This window comes from Panthera onca, chromosome A1 (genome assembly GCF_046562875.1).
Source record: "Panthera onca isolate mPanOnc1 chromosome A1, mPanOnc1 haplotype 2, whole genome shotgun sequence".
Taxonomy (NCBI): Eukaryota; Metazoa; Chordata; class Mammalia; order Carnivora; family Felidae; genus Panthera; species Panthera onca.
Window position 1 is genome coordinate 169,483,332 of NC_138339.1, and position 21,589 is coordinate 169,504,920.

General features: G+C 37.7%; 1 protein-coding gene across 7 annotated transcripts in view; it reads right to left on the reverse strand.

The window, feature by feature from the left end:
- The window catches only part of PCCA (propionyl-CoA carboxylase subunit alpha), a 413,047-nt gene that overhangs the window by 176,028 nt on the left and 215,430 nt on the right, over positions 1 to 21,589 (reverse strand). For all 7 annotated transcript variants that reach the window (XM_078432172.2, XM_078432163.2, XM_078432167.1 and 4 more), the window contains 2 exons: positions 19,037 to 19,147; positions 3,405 to 3,513 (listed from right to left, as the gene is read on the reverse strand). In XM_078432172.2, the coding sequence (XP_078288298.1) occupies positions 3,405 to 3,513; positions 19,037 to 19,147 (220 nt within the window). The remainder of the gene's footprint in view (positions 1 to 3,404; positions 3,514 to 19,036; positions 19,148 to 21,589) is intronic.

The following is a 21,589-nucleotide window of genomic DNA, read 5'->3' on the forward strand; positions in this document are numbered from 1 at the left end:
CAAAAAACAAAACAACCTGTCAACTAAGAATCTGAAATCCAGCAAAACTGGATTAAGAAATAAAATTGGAAATTAAGACATTCCCAGATAAAGAGAAGCTGAGGCAGTTTGTGGGTTTGTGACCACCAGACCTGCCCTGCAATAAATGCAGAAGGCAGTCTTGCAAGTTGAAATGGAAGGACTCCAGACAGTGCCAGGAAGCCACATGAATAAATAAATGTCTCAGTAAAGTCCATATTATTATGGACAATAATAATAGCTGTTATTATTATAACTTTTTTTGAAAGTCCATATTTTGTTTTCTACATAATTTAAGAAATTAATACATTTAAAAGAATTATTAATTTATGGTTTGGGGCACAGAATGTATGAAGACGTAATTCTGTGACATCAACACCTGCATCCAGGGAACCACTAATCTTCCCATCATTATATTTTTGCCTTTACTAGAAATTTAAAATAAAACTACAGACTATATAGTCTTCTTTAATCTGGTTTCTCTTAGCAGGACTTTTTTTTTTTTTTTTTTTTTGCATGGTGATACATATACCAGTACTTTTTTTCTATTTTACTGCTAAATAGTATTTCATTGTATGAATATACCACAACTATTTATCCACTTACCACTTAATGTACATTATTCTAGTTGGTGTGTATTAGTGTGGCAATGTGATTTTGTCTTTCTCTAATGATTAATGATGCTGAACACCTTTTCATGAACTTATTGCCATTCACATAACTCCTTTAATAAAGATTTCTATTTTTTTAATTGGGGTGTCTGGCTTATTTTTGAGTTTTAAGAAGTATTTATACATTATAAACTCAAGTTCCTTATCTATATACCTATATATCTATATATCTCTGGATACATTCTGCCATTTGCTACATATATTATTTTATAGTTTTCTCAATGGTATCTTTTGAAGAGCAAAAGTTTCCATATGTTTTAAATTCTGTAATAAAAATTTTAAAATATGCTTCTAAAGACTAGGGAATAAAAATAATATTCACAACATAATATTACAATAAAAAAATAGAAGTCAAACTATATTCCCAGTATGACTCTATGTGAGGTATATGCACGCTACATGTATGTCTATAAATATACACACATATATACACTTAGAAAGGAATACATCAAAATGTGAAAAAGTACTTCCTGAAAAGTTTGTGGGATACAAGTAATTTTTATTCTTTTCCTTTTTAAACCTTTTTCAGATTTTTGCCAGTGGTAAGTCAGTACTCTCTGAAAATAATTTGAATACATATCTTAAAGATCAAACCACTTCATTATTAGTGACCCTCAGGACTTCAGAAATGATCAAGGTCCAAATAACATCTGAAGGGCATCAGGATATGAACACTATATTTATCAAAAGAATAATAAAAAAAATTATACAAGGTATGATTCTGGATTTAAAACAAAAGCTAGATACACACATCCCTCCAAAACATCCCTGTTGCAACAGAGCTTGATGGAAACAAACTGCAATGATAGAAGGTTCTTTCTATCACTCAGTTCACTAGCCACTAACCACAGTACAGCAGTGGCTACAGAGCACATGAAATGAGGTTGGTGACTACACAGATAGTGGCACTGAAACCTGAGAAACTGAACTTTTAATTTAATTTCAGTTCAAGTAAGCACACATGGCCAATGGCTACTACATTGGCCAGTGCAACTTTAGGGAAAAAAAACAACCAGATTCATGGCTTTATTGCCCACTTTCCTCCTCCTTCCATCATTCAGTAATTTACTGATATTCTGTAACCTCTCAACTCTCCCTAGACATCTATCAAATCATGACTTAAAAAAAGATTATACATTAATCTACTAATGAGTATCTACCCAAGGGAAACGAAAACACGAATTCAAAAAGATATATGAATACTATGTTTAGTGCAGCATTATTTACCATAGCCATTTCCTACACACACACACACACACACACACACACACACACATTCACAGAGAGAGAAAGAGAAAAAGAGAGAGAGAATACTACTCAGCCATAAAAAAGAATGAGATCTTGCTATGGGAAACAACATGGATGGACCTAGAGGGTATAATGTTAAGTGAAATAAGTCAGACAGAGAAAGACAAATACCATATGATTTCACTTATACATGGAATCTAAAAAACAAAACAATGCAGAAACAGACCCATGAATACAGAGAACTGATGGTTGCCACAGGGGTGGGGGGGGCGGGCACGGGCAAAACGGGTGAAGGGGAGGAGAAGGTACACGCTTCCATTTATGGAATGCTAAGTCCATATGAAAGCTACAGCATATGGAATACAGTTAATGGTATTGTAATAGTGTTGTAGGATGACAAACGGTTACTGTGTTTACAGTGTGCACAGCATGTAGTATAGAGCTGTTCAATCACTATGCTGTACACCTGAAACTAATGTAACACTGTGTGTCGACTATACTTCAATAAAAAAAAGTGGGAAAAAAAAATCATCAACTAAGCTTCCTATACTCTCTGTTGAGAATAAAAACAAATGAAGAGTACTATTTACTCCAAGATTTTCTGAGTAAGACCAGTCAGCCATTAAGATACAGCCGAAACCCAATCTACTTCTCCTCTACCTAATTCTCAGAGGGTAATCTGAGTTTCTGATCTGTGTTCTTCAGAGCTGCTCAGTCACCTGCCATCTTTTCTCTTTTTCTCTTTGTTCTTCTTCTTGTGGAAAAGCAAAAAACATGGAAAAGAAGTTGAAGTGACACAGTTTTATCAACAACATCACCCTAGCAAGTCATAGACTGTACTTGCTAAAGTAGGATTATGTTAGCAAGGACACAGAAATTCATGTTAAGTAATTCTGTCATTTAGAGCCATTAATGTCATGATGACTTTGTTTTTATTTGCCCTGATACAAAGGATATTTTTTCTTTCACTTACATTTCTAGGAAGCTAAAAGGTATACTTAGGGATCACAAATAACTAACTCAACCTGTTAACTCTTTCTTGTATCTTATAAATGAATTTCTTATATATATGTATATTTTAGCTGCTCAGACTCAATCCTAATTTTTAGTACTATAACACTTTTCAAAACTTTGTCAACAAAGTTAACAAAGATTAACAAACGAAGTTATAAAACAGAAATAATAAAATACAAATTACTTAAACAGATATTCCTCAGGGCTTCAGAGTATCTTCTTACCTCTAATAATGTCCAAATTAGCAGGGTCAAGATCCTTTTTTCTGAGTTAAAAAAAAATCATTTGAACAAAATAGAAGCAATACCATTTTTAAACAGTGTGATTTTATTATATGTCTGCAAACACTCACAAGATTCAGAACTATGATCAGTTATATTTTTTATTAGCTATTTTCTACGATTAGATTGTCGGTATTTGTTCATTTATGCTGTCTTAAATAATCTAACATACCTTGAATTTTCATGTTCTTGAAAATGTTGTGCTCTTAATTGGAATGCCACGAACAATGATGATGCTATTGCCAATAATTGGTTTCTCTCATTCTCTGTTAACTTGTGTCCTGAGGGAAATCAATCAATCACATACATCTTGTTAACATCTAGTGCTTCTAACTTATAGAATTATTAGTCATTCAAATAAGTATTTTATCAAACATCTATTATAGAGCTAGTATTATACCAGGCACTGAGGCATGCACTGGGGAGGGAAGAGAGCAAGATTATTCAAATAAGACCAAAAACCCCAAGTGAGTCTATCAGTTAGTTCTAGGAATTTGGTAATAGACCCCTCAATGGCCTGGATAAACTGCACTCTTCCAGGCTTTGAAAAGTTCCTGATGAAAACAACTCACATGACCCCATACTTACCCTATATGAGGATTACAAAAATTTGGTCTTAGTCTTCTCAAAAACAGTCTACAAGAGCACTTCTCAAAGTGTGTCCTATGGGCTATCAGGAGTCCCCAGGAACCTTTGGGGACTGCAAGGTCAAAACTACTTTCACAATAATGCTAAGATTTATTTGCTTTTCCTCCATCATTTTTTTCAGGTGTATACTGTGGAGGTTCCCTGATCCAAGAGATATATGTGTGGTGACTTCATTGCTCTGATGTCAACATATAATGGATTTATTACTAGTACTATAAAAATAAATTTTAAAAAAAGAAAAAAGAAAATAAATAAATATTTTTAAAGCTCCTAAGTTTTTTCTTCTTTTTTACAAATTGTTTTAAAATATTTTTTAAATGTCTGTTTATTTTCGAGAGAAAAAGAGAGAGAGAGCGCAAGCTAGGGAGAGGCAGAAAGAGGGAGCAACAGAGAGCAAAGCAGGCTCCACACTGTCAGCACTGAGCTGGATGTAGAACTTGAACCCACTAAATGTGAGATCACGACCTGAGCCCAAGTCAGATGCTCTACCGACTGAACCACCCAGGCACCCTTCTTCTTCTTTTGTTAATGTTTATTTATTTATTTTGAGGGAAAGAAGGAACATGCGTGCAAGCAGGGGAACAGAGAGGGAGAGAAAGAATCTCAAGCAGGCTCTGCACTGTTGGTGCAGAGCCCAATGGAGGTGCTCAATCCCACAAACTGGGGGATCATGACCTGAGCTAAAATCAAGAGTTGAACACTTAACCAACTGAGCCACCCAGGCGCCCCTGAAGCTCCTAAGTTTTAATTTATAATATGGCAACTATCAACGGATATAACCACAAAAGCTCTTTGGAGTATAAAGAGGACCAGTAAAATGATCTCCAACTTCACTGTGCCTCAGAATCACCTGCATTAAAGCAGATATTCCTGTGCTCTATCTGCAGAGACTGACTGGTAGTAAGTCTAGGATGCGGCCCAAGAACTTGCTTTTCAAACAAGCTTCAGGGTGGTGCTGATGCTGCACGTCTACAGATCTCAGCTTGAATAGAACTATTTTAGACACATGTTTACCAAATTGCATAATGCAAACCACTCAAGTAGTTCATGAAACCAGTTTAGTGGGTCATGACCATAAAGACAAATTATGTGAACATTTTGCACCCCGAATCTTTTGTGGATGTGTGTACACTAATCAAGATGCAGAAGAGATTTCTTACAGTGGTTGAAACAGTCACTCCTCTAGACACATTTGCACATTGTATGTCATCAGCAGGGAAAAAGGCAATACATTATGAGAATCCTTTCCTCTGTAGGACACTGGTTCAGTGTTTCATTTGGTCTAATCGCTAGCTGCACTAAGATAATATTGAGAAAGGAGATTCCCAAATAAAACTCACTATTATTCATCACATCTCACAGAGAAATTGATACAGTGTATATCAATTTTAATCCTTTTATTGATACTGGAACAGATTTGCAAATTCTACCAAGGACTAATTCCCAATAAATTTCTATCTGATATAAGCCTGCTGAAAACTTATCTACTTCTACAATTTAAATTTGTTTCCACAACTTAAGAATCTCTCAGGTAATTTTAACAGAGTAGTGCTGCAGAGATGATCTATTTCATCCTCCATGCAGTGCGAATGCCTCTTCTACAGCACTATTGCATAGATGGTTATCTAGGATTGACAGAACCCCAATAGTTGGAAAGTGACAAACTCAAAGATTTCTAAATAGATGGTTACTTCTCATACTGAATCAGACTGCTTCTACAAACTTTTTTTTAATGTTTATTTTTGACAGAGAGAAGAGACAGAATGCAAGTGGTGGGGGGCGGGAGGGAGAAAAAGGGAGACACAGAATCCGAAGCAGTCTCCAGGCTCTGAGCTGTCAGCCCAGCCCAGAGCGCAATGCGGGGCTCGAACCCACAAACCACAAGATCATGACCTGAGCTGAAGTCATACTCTTAGCTGACTGAGCCACCCAGGGGCCCCAAACTTTTTAAAAAATTTTATTTGAGAGAAAAAGAGAGCATAGGAGAGGGGCAGAAGGAGAGACAGAATCTCAACGTTTTTTATTTATTTTTGGGACAGAGAGAGACAGAGCATGAACGGGGAGGAGCAGAGAGAGAGGGAGACACAGAATCGGAAACAGGCTCCAGGCTCCGAGCCATCAGCCCAGAGCCCGACGCGGGGCTCAAACTCACGGACCGCGAGATCGTGACCTGGCCGAAGTCGGACGCCCAACCGACTGCGCCACCCAGGCGCCCCAAGGAGAGACAGAATCTCAAGCAGGCTCCACACTCAGCACGGAGTCCCAAGCAGGGCTCAATCCTACGACCCTGGAATCATGATCTGAGCTGAAATCAAGAGTTGGATACTCAACTAACTGAAGCACCCAGGCGCCCTGAGTCAAACTGTTTCTTTGTGACTTCCACCCAACTTTTCCAATCTGAAGTAATTTTGAATAAGTCTATTCTAATTCTATTCTTTCCTATGCTTGTACATTACCCATCTTAAAGGATATAGACTGCAGTTACACACTCTGCCACTCATTAAAATGGGTTTTATATCTTGACCATCCTTGGAGTATCTAGCCACATTGAAAAGATACTTTTCAGGTCCAAAGTGGCAGTGTAGAAGATATTCTATCATAACTATTCTTATGAAAATGGTTCTAGCATAAGGCTACTCTTGATCACAGATCAGAGGGGCCTTGACTCCTGTTGTTCTCTTATGGCCTGATACCCACAACATGTCTGCCCTGGCTCTGACCCTGGACTTCTTCTGAATGTTCTACACTACTATGCCCTCAGGTTTTTCCTTGCTGAAATCTCTGGCACAGCTGGTCCTGGAGTCTTGCAATCCATGATCCAAATGTTGTTCCTAACTAAGTTAGACTAAAATCCAGCCTAACCACCTGGACCAAAGCTGATCCAAGGCAGAAAGTGGCCCTGACTGAATCTTAGCTTTGAGATGAAGATTAGTTCATCACCTGACTCTTTCACCAGAGTGATCAATATAGTATGCCCTACCAACTACAAAAGTGACCCATTGTGTATTAGACACAGTCAACAAATAAACACACATCAGTGGCCAGGGCTCAACTGCTGGGTCAAGCTGATTACAACTGCATTATTCCATATTAATGAGTCCTCTCTTCTCCAGGCTAACCACCTATAGTTCCTTCAAAGTTCTTGATGTGAGATGGATCTCATACCACCTTTTTTTTTTTTTTAACATTTTTTAAATGTTTGTTTATTTCTTTAAATGTTTATTTATTTTAGACAGAGAGAGAGAGAGACAGAGTGCGAGCGGGGGAGGGACAGAGAGAGAGGGAGACACAGAATCCGAAGCAGGCTCCAGGGTCTGAGCTGTCAGCACAAAGCCCGATGCAGTGCTCGAACTCATGAACCGTGAGATCATGACCTGAGTCAAAGTCGGACACTCAACCAACTGAGCCACCCAGGCACCCCTAAATGTTTATTTTTGAGAGAGAGAGAGAGAGAGAGAGAGAGAGAGAGAGAGAGAATGAGCAGGGGAGGGGCAAAGAGAGAAGAAGACAAAATCCAAAGCAGGCTCCAGGCTCTGAGCTGTCAGCACAGAGCCTGACACAGGGCTCAAACTCACAAACCACAAGTCATCATACCATCTCTAATAAGAGGTTATGATTTTCATTATCATAATCACTTTCTTTTGCACACACCCCAAAAAACTGAAGGACAGTTTTTTTAGTTCTTTTCTTAAAATGATATCTTTTAAAAATTGTGAGATAAAAGACATAAAAATGTAAAGGACTTGGTCTAATATCAGAGCCATGTTGAGATAGTCTTTGACTAGAGGTTATATAATCATACTATGGCTCTCCCTATCAAAATAACACCAGCATTCTTCACAGAGCTAGAACAAGTAATCCTAAAATTTGTATGGAACCAGAAAAGACCCCAAATGACCAAAGCAATCTTGAAAAAGAAAAGAAAGTAGGAGGCATCACAAACCCAGACTGCAAGCTATACTACAAGGCTGTAATCGTCAAGACAGTATGGTACTGGCACAAGAACAGACACTCAGATCAATGGAACAGAACAGAGAACCCAGAAATGGACCCACAAACGTATGGCCAACTGATCTTTGACAAAGCAGGAAAGAATATCCAATGGAATAAAGACAGTCTCTTCAGCAAGTGGTGCTGGGAAAACTGGACAGCGACATGCAGAATGAACCTGGACCACTTTCTTACACGATACACAAAAATAAACTCAAAAATAGGGGCGCCTGGGTGGCTCAGTCGGTTAGGCATCCAACTTCGGCTCAGATCATGATCTCGCGGTTCACGGGTTCGAGTCCCACATCAGGCTTTGTGCTGACAGCTCAGACCCTGGAGCGGGCTTCAGATTCTGTGTCTTCCTCTTTCTCTGCTCCTCCCCTGTTCACGCACTGTCTCTCTCTCTCTCTCAAAAATAAACATTAAAAAAACAAATTAAAAAAAAGAAAACTCAAAATGGATGAAAGACCTAAATGTAAGACAGGAAGCCATCAAAATCCTCGAGAAGAAAGCAGGCAAAAACCTCTTTGATCTTGGCCACAGCAACTTCTTTTAACTCAACATGTCTCCGGAGGCAAGGGAAACAAAAGCAAAAATTAACTACTGGGACCTCACCAAAATAAAAAGCTTCTGCACAGCAAAGGAAACAATCAGCAAAACTAAAAGGCAACTGACAGAATGGGAGAAGATATTTTCAAATGACATATCAGATAAAGGGTTAGTACCCAAAATCTATAAAGAACTTATCAAACTCAACACCCAAAAAACAAATAATCCAGTGAAGAAATGAGCAAAAGACATGAACAGACACTTCAAAAGACATGAATAGACATCCAGATGGCCAACTGACACATGAAAAAATTCTAAACATCACTCATCATCAGGGAAATACAAATCAAAACCACCATGAGATACCACCTTACACCTGTCAGAATGGCTAACATTAACAACTCAGGCAACAACGGATGTTGGCGAGGATGCAGAGAAAGAGGATCTCTTTTGCACTGCTGGTGGGAATGTAAGCTGGTGCAGCCACTCTGGAAAACAGCATGGAGGTTCCTCAAAAAGCTAAAAATAGAACTACGCTATGACCCAGCAATTGCACTACTAGGTATTTACCTAAGGGATACAAGTGAGGTGTTTCAAAGGGACACACATGCACCCCAATGTTTATAGCAGCACTATCAACAAGAGCCAAAGTATGGAAAGAGCCCAAATGTCCATCAATGGATGAATGGATAAAGAAGATGTGGTATATATATATATATATATACGTATATATACATATATATATATATACGTATATATATGTATATATACATATGTATACATATATACATACACACACACAATGGAGTATTACTCAGCAATCAAAAAAAATGAAATCTGGCCATTTGCAACTACGTGGATGGAACTAGGGGGTATTATGCTAAGCGAAATTAGTCAGAGAAAGACAAATATCACATGACTTCACTCATATGAGGACTTTAAGAGATGAAACAGATAAGGGAAGGGAAATAAAAATGATATAAAAACAGGGAGGGGGACAAAACATAAGAGACTCTTATAGAGAACAAACAGAGGGTTACTGGAGGGGTTGTGGGAGCGGGATGGGCTAAATGGGTAAGGGGCATTAAGGAATCTACTCCTTAAATCATTGTTGCACTATATGCTAACTAATTTGGATGTAAATTTTTTAAAAATTAAAAAATAAAAAAAAACATGCTATGGCTCAAAACAAGACATTAATATTAGAGTATGCTTATAGTCTAATATAGATCCATATAGTATACAATATATAATGTATAAAAATACTCATTTTAGCTTTTAAAAAGTAGTTGTATTTATTATCCTCATAACTTCCAAGGTATAATATAGACATAGTAATTTTTTTAATTACAAAATGTCTGAAATTTCATCAAGTAATTTTTGACTGACATATGAAATCTAAAAATAATCTATGTTTTAGCCATTTAATTGACACTGACCATACAATAATAATTTAAAAAGAAAACTTTTTTACAACAGCTTTCAATTTCAAGTTTATGGGCCAATTAGAATTCTTTACATATGCTCAATTAGCACTTACTATTTTGCCAAACAGAAATAAATTTTACAGAACATTGTACAGAAAAATTTTACAGAACACAGTCATATCATTAGTTTTCATTAGAAATGTTTGCACTATTCTTTTAAAAGATTACTCCAATGTCGAGACAGTAACTAGACTCCTCAGTTTTATTCTAATTGTTTTTATGTTTTACATTTAATCTTTGCCTGGAACTCATTTTTTTTAATTTGGCATAAATTAAAGTTCTAACATTTCATATAGAGTAAAAGAAAAAACTCCCACATATACTAATTTCTGTTTATGAGCTCCCTATTCCATTACACTGACATACTTATCCATTTTTTTTGTTTTCTTTCAAGTATTTCCTTTCTTAAACTATTTTTTTAAATGTATGTTTATTTACAGAGAGAGAAAGCATGAGCCGGGGGAGGAGAAGTAGAGAGAGAGGGGAAAGAGAGAATCCCAAGTGGGCTCTGCTGTCAGTGCAGAGCCCAGCATGGGGCTCCGTCCCACGAACCATGAGATCATGACCTGAGCAGAATTTAAGAGTCAGACACTTAACTGTCTGAGCCACCCAGGCATCCTACCCCCATTCCTCCACTTTATATCATGCTGTTTAGATGCAGAGGCTTGGCAGTACATTTTAAAACATGGAAGGCCAATTTTCCTCTATCATTCTTCATAATTTGCTATTTTCAGAAATTTATGAATACATATAATCTTTTAAATCATTTAATGTAGTGGACCTTGTGAATCTAACTGGAATGACATAAAATCTGCATCAATCTGAGATAGATTGGCACTCCTATACTATTGAGTCCCCAAACAATAATTGATATGTTTAAAATTTAACAACTCAGGAAACAACAGATGTTGATAAAGATATGGAGAAAGAGGAACCCTCTTACACTGTCGGTGGGAATGCAAACTGGGGTAGCCACTCTAGAAAATAGTTTGGAGGTTCCTCAAAAAGTAAAAAAATATAACTACACAAGACCCAGCAATTGCACTACTAGGTATTTATCCAAAGGATACAAAAACAGTGATTCAAAGGGTTACATGCAGCCCAATGTTTATAATGGCACTATCAGCAATAGCCAAATTATGAAAAGAGCCCAAATGTCCATGGACTGATGAATGGATAAAGAAGATGTAGTGTATGTGTGTGTGTGTGTGTGTGTGTGTGTGTACGTACACACACACACATTGGAATACTGATCAGCCATCAAAAAGAATGAAATCTTGTCATGTGCAACAACACGGGTAGAGCTAGAGTGTTTTATGCTGAGCAAAATCAGTCAGAGAAAAATACCATATGATTTCACTCATATACGGAATTTAAGAAACAAAACTGATGAACACAGGAGAAGAGAATGAAAAATAAAATATAAAACCAGAAAGAGAAGCAAACCATAAGAGATTCTTAACTACAGAGAACAAACTGAGGGTTGCTGGAGGGGGGTTGGGTGGGCAGATGGCCTAAATGGGTGATGGGCATTAAGGAGGGCACTTAAGTGACAAGCACTGGGTATTCAATGAATCACTAAATTCTACTCCTGAAACCAATACTATACTATGTGTTAGCTAACTTGAATTTAAATAAAAATTTGAAAGAAAAAAAAAAATAACTGATGTTTTCCCATCTGTTCACATCTTGTTTCTCCTCAACAATATTTTTACAGCTTACAGAGTCCTATAGGTTCTATGTCTTCCCTATTAAATTTCTCTTGACTATTTTACAAGACGCTACAATTAATATGAACAGGGTTCATTTCAAACTGGCTCTTTCTAACACAGAGAAGAGACACTAACTTTGCATGTTTATCTTGCTGCATTCAGTCACCTTGACAGACATGTTTTAAGTCTAGAAATTTTTAGTAGTATCTTCTGGGTTTTCTAGGGACACAATTATATATGGAAAAAGAAAATTTTCTTATTTTCAAAATATTTAAACCAACTTTTTTTTGGTCTTTTTGATATTCCAAAGCAATAAAAATGATTGATAATAACCGTCACTTTACAGAATTCATTTGTTCCTGATTTTAAGGGAAATTTTTTTAGCATTTCATCATTTAAAACTAGGGTTTTTTTAGTTTTCATAAAGTACATTTTTAATCAAATTTAATTTAATGTTTTTATTTCAAAGAATTTTTAATTAGAAAAGGCTATTGAAAAGCATAAGAGACTTAAAAACTGAGAACAAACTGAGAGTTGATGGGGGGTGGGAGGGAGGGGAGGGTGGGTGATGGGTATTGAGGAGGGCACCTTTTGGGATGAGCACTGGGTGTTGTATGGAAACCAATTTGACAATAAATTTCATATATTGAAATAAATAAATAAATAAATACATACATACATACATACATACATACATTGTCAAAAAAAGAGGCTATTGAATTTCCACCCAACACCTTTTTAGCACCTACTTTTTTTGTAAGCCATCACTTTTTATTTTATTCTAATTGTAATGGATATCATTAACAAAGGTACTTTTTTTTTTTTTAACTCTGAGGTACAATTTTCATACAATATATGGGTCCATTTTAAATAAGCAATTGAGTTTTGACAAATGTGTATGCCCATATAAACACCACAACAATCCATATCAAATTTTCCATTACTCCAAAATGCTCCTTTGCATCTCTTTCCAATCAACACCTCTGGACCTCCTTTCCCTCCCTGACCTCAGGCAATTAAGCTCTTTTGTAGTTTCATTTAAATGGAACCAGAAAGTAAGTACTCTTTCGTGTCTGGCTTCTTTTGCATCTAATATATTTGAGATTCACCCATGCTTTTGAGTGAATCACAGTTTCTCTCATTCTCACACTCAGTAGTATTCTATAGCATGGATATACTGCTATTTGTTTAGCCATTCATTCACTGAGGGCTTTCAAAGTAAGGGAGGGGGAAGATATGATTTGGTTCTAAAAGTGAACTCTGGCAGCTGGGCGAAGATGAATTACAAAGTGCAATGGCGGCAGGAGGGAGGGCTATGAGAAGGCTGTTCTAAATCCAGACAAGAGTATAGCAGCTCGGATAAGGGGGGTTGGTGTGCTGGTTTGGTGTTGAAATGAGACACGCCTGCATTCAATTCCCAGCTGTAGGTGAACAAGCTAAGGCAAGTGCACTGTACTGACGACCGTGAGTGGGTTCACATCTGAAAACACCTACAGAGAGAGTTGTGGTGAGGGGGATGAGGACCCATGCTGCCTGCTAACTCCTGGCATTGTAAACCCCATGCGGGCAGCAAGTGTTTCTGCTTACCGATGAATCCTAAGCACCCAGAACTTTGGGACACAAAGTGTATTTAAATTCTTTCAGATTCTTCCTATCCCTTTCTCAAGTGTGAAGGTAAACTAAGAGAGCACTGCAACTTGACCCTTGTTTTTCACCTCTGCCAACCCTGATTGAGAAGATTCATAAGCATGACCCTGGCAGTCCATGGGGTCCAAACAGTGAGGCAGAAAGACCAAGAACTTCCAGCCTGGCATGCAAGGACAGATGCAGCCTCACAAGCTCTAGCAAGAGCCATCTTCAACAGCAGCAACTCACCTCCACGTAAAAGTTAGAACCCTAGCCTGGGAGGAGTTCTAAGGGTTTCTCAAACCCATCTTTTGAAACCTTCAAGAGCATTAAGGCTTGAAATCTCTACCATACTCTCTGCAGAAGACATGGTTGGAAAAAGGTGCAGGTCTTGATTTAAAAACCCTTACGCTTTTTAAAATACCTTCCAGGGGGCGCCTGGGTGGCTCAGTTGGTTAAGCATCAGACTTTGGTTCAGATCATGATCTCACAGTTTGGGAGTTCAAGCCCTGCATCAGGCTCTCTGCTGTCAGTACAGAGCCTGCTTCGAATCCTTTGTTTTTCCCCCATGCTTTTTCTCTCTCTCAAAAATAACCGTTAAAAAAATAATAATAATAAATACTCTTCAGTATTTATTAGTGTCAGAGCCTAGACACTACCTTTTACCTAATGGGCTCAGTAAATATTTGTGAAAGAAAGGAGAAAAACTTCCTCTTCACAATTAGCCCTCACCTTCTTAGCCTTTGAGGGAGTTGGGGAGTGTGGGGGGAGAATTTCCAACAAAAACCCCAAACTTCAAACAACATTTAGGCTCTCCCGTCCTTATTCATTCAGTTGGTAGTTACTACGTGCAGATCAAATCACATAGTAGCACCCACAAGGTCTGTGATATACCTCTGTAAACCTCATGCAATTATCACTCCATGTGCATGACCCAGTTTTTCAGAAGCCTGATCAGTGTTCTCCTAAGTGGCTTTAGTTCTATCATCTATTTTTAACAGTCATCTGGGGATTCCCTTTCAAACTAGTATTGTCTTAAATGATGCTGACAGATGTCCTGATCCTGAGCTATGCATGTTCTCTCTTTCTGGGATGTGGCTTTGCTGACCATTTGCTTTGTGTGTAGGCTTCATGGACGGGTTGGGAGACGGGGCGTCACCACATTCAGTATGTCCACATTCACTCAATCCTCTGTCCAACTGTGCCTGGTGTCCCTGGAGCAGAGGGCATCTTATTCTCCAAAGAGAAGAATTTCGAAGTCTTTGCCAAAGTGGAGGAGAGAGCCACCCTCCTCTAAAGAGTGAAGGAGGGGATATGGAAAATTTTTCCAGAGATTTTTAGACCAATAGTCCTACCTTTAGAAATTTCCCAAGCTTCCTGAAACTTAAATAGGAGCTAAGACTACTAAAGGGTTCCATGGTGGTAATGAGCAACTTCTCAGTTTTTCACACTGTCAGATTAGGATTCAACTTTCTTAGGTTGCCAAGTCAGTTAAGAATCATTTTTTGGCTCTTCATTTTCCAGAATACTATCTCTTCTCTTTTTCCTTACGGGCTTGTGTCTTTAAAAAAAAAAAAAAAAAAAAAAAAAAAAAAAAAAAAAAAACACCTCAATTCAGGACACCTGGCTGGCTCAGTCAGTGGAGCATGCAACTCTTGATCTCAGGGTCATGAGCTCAAGCCCCACATTGGGTGTGGAGCCTACTTAAAAATAAATAAATAGTAAAAATAAAAGTAATAAAAACTTCAATTCATTGGTTGGGAAAAATGGGTATAATTTAGGTGTCATCTTTACCTCATATTGGTTAAAGCACTTTCTTCAGTAATTTCCTCAAAATATATATAATGACATATTTCTGAATCTTTATTTAAAATCTCTTTTCATGGCGCCTGGGTGGCTCAGTCAGTTAAGCATCCAACTCTTTGTGTTGGCTCAGGTCATGATCGCATGGTTTCATGGGTTCAAGCCCTGAGCTACCAGTGCAGAGCCTGCTTGGTGTTCTCTGTCTCCCTCTCCCTGCTCCTCTCTCTCTCTCTCTCGCTCTCTCTCTCTCTCTCAAATAAACAAAAAATTTTTAAATAAACAAAATCTCTTTTCATAATTGAGAAATGAAAGATATGTTAGTTGGGTATAGTACCTCCTGGGTCAAGTACGTTCTAATGAATCAGATATTTTAAGATTTTCTAATTTCCAGTTTATGGAATCTGAAGATGATCTCATTCTACATTCTCTGCATATAACTTGGTGCTTTTTTTTTCTTTCTAGAAGCTTTAAAGACTTTTTATTCTTGATATTCTAGAAGAGTTACTTTTTTCATTAATTTTGTCTGAAACTCAGTGAATCTTTGCAACAACACATCAAGGCTTTCTCAAGAACAGTGAAACAAAAATCTCCCTTATTATTTCTTTTAAAATTAACCTTCCTTTACTTGTCCATCTTTTCTTCATGAAACTGTTATATACATACAAAATCTCTTGGATCATCCCTCCACATCTCTTATTTCACAAATTATTTCATCCTTTCTACCTTTTTACCTGTAGTAAAAGTGTAAGGAATAAGGGAATAGGACCCTTATTCCTTAGGGTCACTAATTTAGTTCTTAAAAGTGACCATCCTACCTTTCGCTTTGCTGAAACACTTCTAAAAATCAGAGTTTTTATACTTTATTAAAGTCTCTCTCCTCTGATTTCATGTCCTTAAATGTTCTTACCATTTTTCAGCAAACTCTGTCATTTGACTCACAGGAGTTCTAACACAGCACCGCCTGTCCTCAGCGATTCTTCTAGGTCTTCCTCCCTACATGGTAAGCCTTTTCCTTTGTACAGTCAGGTCAAAGGACCAGATGCTGGTATGCTGGTAAATGATAATAATCAACTCGGGTGTGAAAGAAGAAGAAATGCACCAGTGCAGGTTTTGACAGTTTCCTCACTGTAAATACTCTCTCCAAGGCTGATTTCAAACTACCGGCATCACATCAGAGAGGACGGATTGGGCACAGATGAGCAGTGTCCCAGAATAGTTCTTGGGGAAGTGCTGCAATGGTCTAAATGGTACCTCATCCTGGAAGCCATCCTTGATTCCCTGAATCGGAAGTGGTTTTTCTCTGTGCTCAAGACACTTTGCTTACATCTTCATTTAGCCCTTCTTTTGTCCTATAGCGGTTAGTTCGTTACATATTTATTACCTTGTGATGTAAGCTCCTTAAGTGCAGGGAAAATATATTATTTGCTTTCCATTTTCTTCTAGAGCCTGCATCAATTATTTGTTGGATGATTTTAATGACTGAATTCTCAAAGGCAATGCTACAGCCCAAATTTCATTTTACCACTATCACCAGCTAGACCCCAAGACATGACCTTTACTCCCCACTTGCCTGTGCTCACCAACCTTTGTCCCCGTTTTTCCTTACACTCTTCTTTCCAGCGTATCTCTTAACTCAGACAAAAGACCCTATAGGGATAATATTCAGTGATGGAAACCAAAACAACTGCCCAGAGTACCAGCCAGCCAGACCAACCAGACCAGTTTAAAACTAACCATGCCACCATCCCCTGCCCCCAACCTGCACCTGCACAGATGGGCAGTGGAATGACTGACAGTTACCTTTACCTCATTATACTAAAATCTCCACCAAAGGAGGAACAAGCCTCATTTACAAACAATGTATACATAGGTATATTTCCTTATGGCACATATGAGACCTTATGCCTGCCTTTACATACAATAACAAAGCTCCCTATCTAAATATTCATCCTAACCCTAAATAGAAGGAACCCATTCACCCTTGCCCAGAGAGTCACAGCTTTGGAAGTTATTCCCCACGATCTCCTCATTTGCTGCAAATTAAGTTCCCTTTATTTTATTATCCTGTTGCACAGATCTGTGCAACAGAAACCATGGTGTGGTGTCTGCCTGTGACTCACCAAGGAGCAACTCATACTGATTTGGTTACACCGCTTTTAAAGGAATAGAAATACTTGACTAAATTAAACGGAAAAGAAAAAGGTGTAATTAGTGGTATATTACTTGTGTTGAACCCAATTTTTGTTAAAAATCTGCAGCTTTCCAGAAGAGAAAAATAATTCTGATCTCTTCTTCTGACAGGGCTAAAGGTTAAACTGTAGCAAGGCAAAAGAGAAAAAAGTCCAAAATGTTCATTACAGGCCAACTGAAATTACAGTTCCTAAAATAACTTCTTCCTCATTTTCCCTTTACTCCAGAGTCAAAATAACATCTTCCCCAGTTTTCATTTATTTTTCAAATAAATGCACAGCAGCTTTTCAACCTGAGACTCTAATAAGCAGATATGAAGAATATATTCCTGTGCATCCTATTTTTTGGTTTTAGTCACAGTAATTCATTCCAAAGGTCAACCTCAGAACCTTTAGTAACACTGTTCCAGTCCACAAATATATTTGGGATAATAAACATATATAATAGAAAATGTTAATGCAGTCATAAAAACACGTCCTCGCCTGTGAACAGTGCCTAGGATAGCTGGACAGATGGGAAGCAGACGGGTAATCCCAAAGGGACAAAATGACCCAGCCTCAAACATATGGAGAAGATCCTGGATTAACTTCAGTGGCCACTTCCTGCTGTCTCTTTCAGGCGCATATATCAAACAATCAAAGATGATACAGTTTAAAATATCAGATACCTGCTGTAGGGAAAAATAGGAAGGAGGAAATAGAGTAATCTGAAGAACAAGCGATAGTAGCCATTCAGAGAAGGACTGACCTGAGAATAATGTGAAGGAAGACAATGAGAGGTCCACATTAAGAAGGGCAAAGCTAGGTGTGTACTTTTAAAGTGCTTACAGGCATTCTACAACAACAACATACAGCATACTCTGAAAACCTGTATGATTTGTGATTTTGAAGCCTAGCACAATTGAATGAGTACTGAAACAGGAGGTGGAAACTAAGTTCAGCTTCTGGCTTTATTATACTACTGGTCATTTAGCCTTATCAAGCTCTCTGGGCTTTCGTTTCCTCACATGGAAAAATAAAGGATGAGATGAAATAATTGCTAATGGTCCTTTCTAACAACTTCTAACAATTTTTAAAACTGTGTTCCTATCTTGTATAAGCATGAATAGAATTACATTGTCCATGCTGATAATTCCCTATCAAAACAGAAATGTAATATAGTAAGTTTATCACGGAAAATGGCAATGTTAAGTTTTAAGTAAATTTCTGAGTTCCCTTGAGAATGTGTAACATTTTCTGATGCTAAATGTATAGCACATAGTAATCAACTTCAATTAGAAATTTTAAATGCCATCTTCTTCCCCATAATGGGATCCAACACCATCTATGTACACATATAGACATTTACACAAATGTATGTATGCAAGCATGTTTGCTCTAAAAGTTCCCTCAAGTTTTCACCTGTTGTCTGCTTCTGCCTACTGTTTCATGACACATCATCATCACAGACACATTAGCCAAGCAGACATAAAAGCATATGGAAATTCTGAAAACATAATTCTGATCTTTTCCCTTGATGGGGCTTTAGGTTCAACTATATATAGCAAGGCAGCAGAGAAAAGAGGCCAAAATGTTCATTACAGTTGAATATCTCACTCAACAAAATTATGGATTACTGCACATTCATGAGTCATTCATGAATACTCAAAATCATGAATGTCAATAGTCTAGGATACTCTGTTAATAAATCAAGTACAGTATAGACCAGAGGCCTTAATTTCAAAACAGAAAAATTATACATTATAATAAAGTATAAAAATAATAACTTTAATACAGTAAAATACTTCAATGCACACAAACCTTTAAAGCCATCAGGATACACATCAGAAAGAAATTTAGTGTTGATGTCTCCTTCTATAAAACGTGAGTTGATTATCACCTCTCGGAGCAATGCAATATTATGTGTAACACCTAAAAATAAAAACATATCAGATGGAATTAGAGAACAAAGAGTCAGTTAAAAATCTAAGTCTTACTATCTAGAGAAATTTATCATCTGTGTCTTATGATCTAGCAAGAACCAGGCAAGATTATCCATCTCCTTAACTTCAAGTAACAACAAAAAAGGTCTGAATCTGTGGTAGCAATAAAATACTAAATGTAAGCCTGAGAAGCTTGTGACTGCCAAGTCAATTTAATAGGGTAACAAATGTCTTTTCAGTAAATGGTACTAACATGTCCATTTGGGAAAAAGGACATTGAACTTCAGCCCTATAACTCACACCATACACAAAAATTAACCTAAATTGGATCACAAACCTAACAGTAAACCCTAAAACTTCAAGACTTATGGGAAATGTAGGAGAAAAATCTGTTATCTTGAGGTAGGCAATAGATTCTTTGGTAGTACACAAAAACCATGAGCCATAAAAAAAGAAATTGTACTTCATCAAAATTTAAAAGTCTGCTTCAAAGGATACAGTTAAGTAAACAAAATGGTAAGCCACAGAGAAAACGTGCACAACACACATATCAGACAAAGAACTTGTATCTAGAATATATAAAGAATGCTTACAGCATAGTAAGATGACAATGTAAAAAATGGCAAAGGATCTGAACACATTTCACAAAAGAAAATATGCAAATGAAAAGTTGTTCGGAGCGCCTGGCTGGCTCAGTCGGTTGAACGTCTGACTTCAGCTGAGGTCATGATGATCTCAGGGTTTGCGAGTTCGAACCCCACATCGGGCTCACTGCTGTCAGCGTAGAACCCGCTTTGGATCCTCTGCCCCCTCTCTGTGCCCCTCCCCGACCTGTGCCCTCTCAAAAATAAATAAAACTTTTTTTAAGAAGTTGTTCAACATTGCTATCATCAAAGGAACACAATGAGATGCCCCCCAAAACCAACTTAAGTGGCTAAAGGTTAGAAGACAGAAATATCACATATCAGTGTGGATGTGAAACAGTAGAACTGTCACACCCTGTGGTGAGGATATAAATGGCACAAATACTTTGGAACTGCGTGGCAGTTTCTTAAAGAGTTATACATACATATGATTCAGACAAGTCACTCCTAGGTAACCTATCCAAACACTTATACACATAGGTTATTAATTTATTTACAATAGTCAAAACTGGAAACAATCTAAATGTCCATCAACAGGTGAATGAATTAGCAAAGTGTGGTTTGTCCATACAATGAAATTCTATTTAGCAATAAAAAGACAGGGGTTACTAAAAACACAAGAATGAATCTCAAAATAATTATGCTGAATTTAAAAAGACTACTGTAGGAATCCATTAATATAAAAATTCAGAAAAGGCTAAAAAACCTACAGTGACAGAAAGCAGATCACCCGGTTGCACTGGGACAGGGGTAGAGACACCGAGGATTCCAAAGGCAATGAGGAAACTTTTGGAGGTGACAGAAATGTTCAGCATCTTGATTGTGGTGATGGTTTCACAGGTGAATACATATGTCCAAACTCATCAAACTGAATAAATACGAGAAGTTCATTTCATGTCAAGTATACTTCAATGAGTAGTAAGAAAGGAGGAGGGGGGAAAAAAAGAAAAAGAAGAAAAAAAAGAACAGAACAGCTTGTGATCCAGCAGGAAACACTGAGTCTGGAACACAAGGACCACTACAAAGTTATGTTACAATAGCTAACTGCCACAACAGGGACTCGAAAGGTATCGGGAGAGTTCTGTGAGATAGAAGGGCTTTATGAACGGAGTATTTGATCTTGGTCATGCAGATTACAAAGACGTAAAGAGGAATAAAAGGGAGGATGAGAGGCATGTCAAATCCAGGGAGAGCAGGAATTCGATCAGGCTTCCACAAGAGGAGCAGGGGACTGGAGTATGATAGAGCTGAAGTAATGAGAGGTTTGCTAATTCCTTCCAGTTTCTTCACCCACTTCCATACTCGTCTATACCATTTCAGACAGCACAGTCCTCATCATACCATTCTGCTGCATAACAAACCTAGAAAGCCTGATTCTGATCTTGCTATTCAAGTCTTGTAGAGTGCTCATTTTTATAAAAATAATTCCAAAGTAGGGTACCTGGGTGCCTCAGTCGGTTGGGCGCCTGACTTCAGCTTGGGTCATGATCTCACGGTACGTGGGTTCGAGTCCCGCATCAGGCTCTGTGCTGACAGCTCAAAGACTAGAGCCTGCTTCAGATTCTGTGTCTCTTTCTCTCTCTGCCCCTCCCCAACTTGCACTCTGTCCGTCTCTCTCTCTCCCAAAAATAAACATTACCAAAAAAATAAATAATTTTAAAAAATAATAATTCCAAAGTAAGCAAAGAATCAGAACCTCAGGCTCAAGTACCAGATCTGCCTCTTACCTTGGGTAAGCTACTTCACCTCTCAAATGTTTAGTTTCTTCATTTGTTAAGTGGTGATCA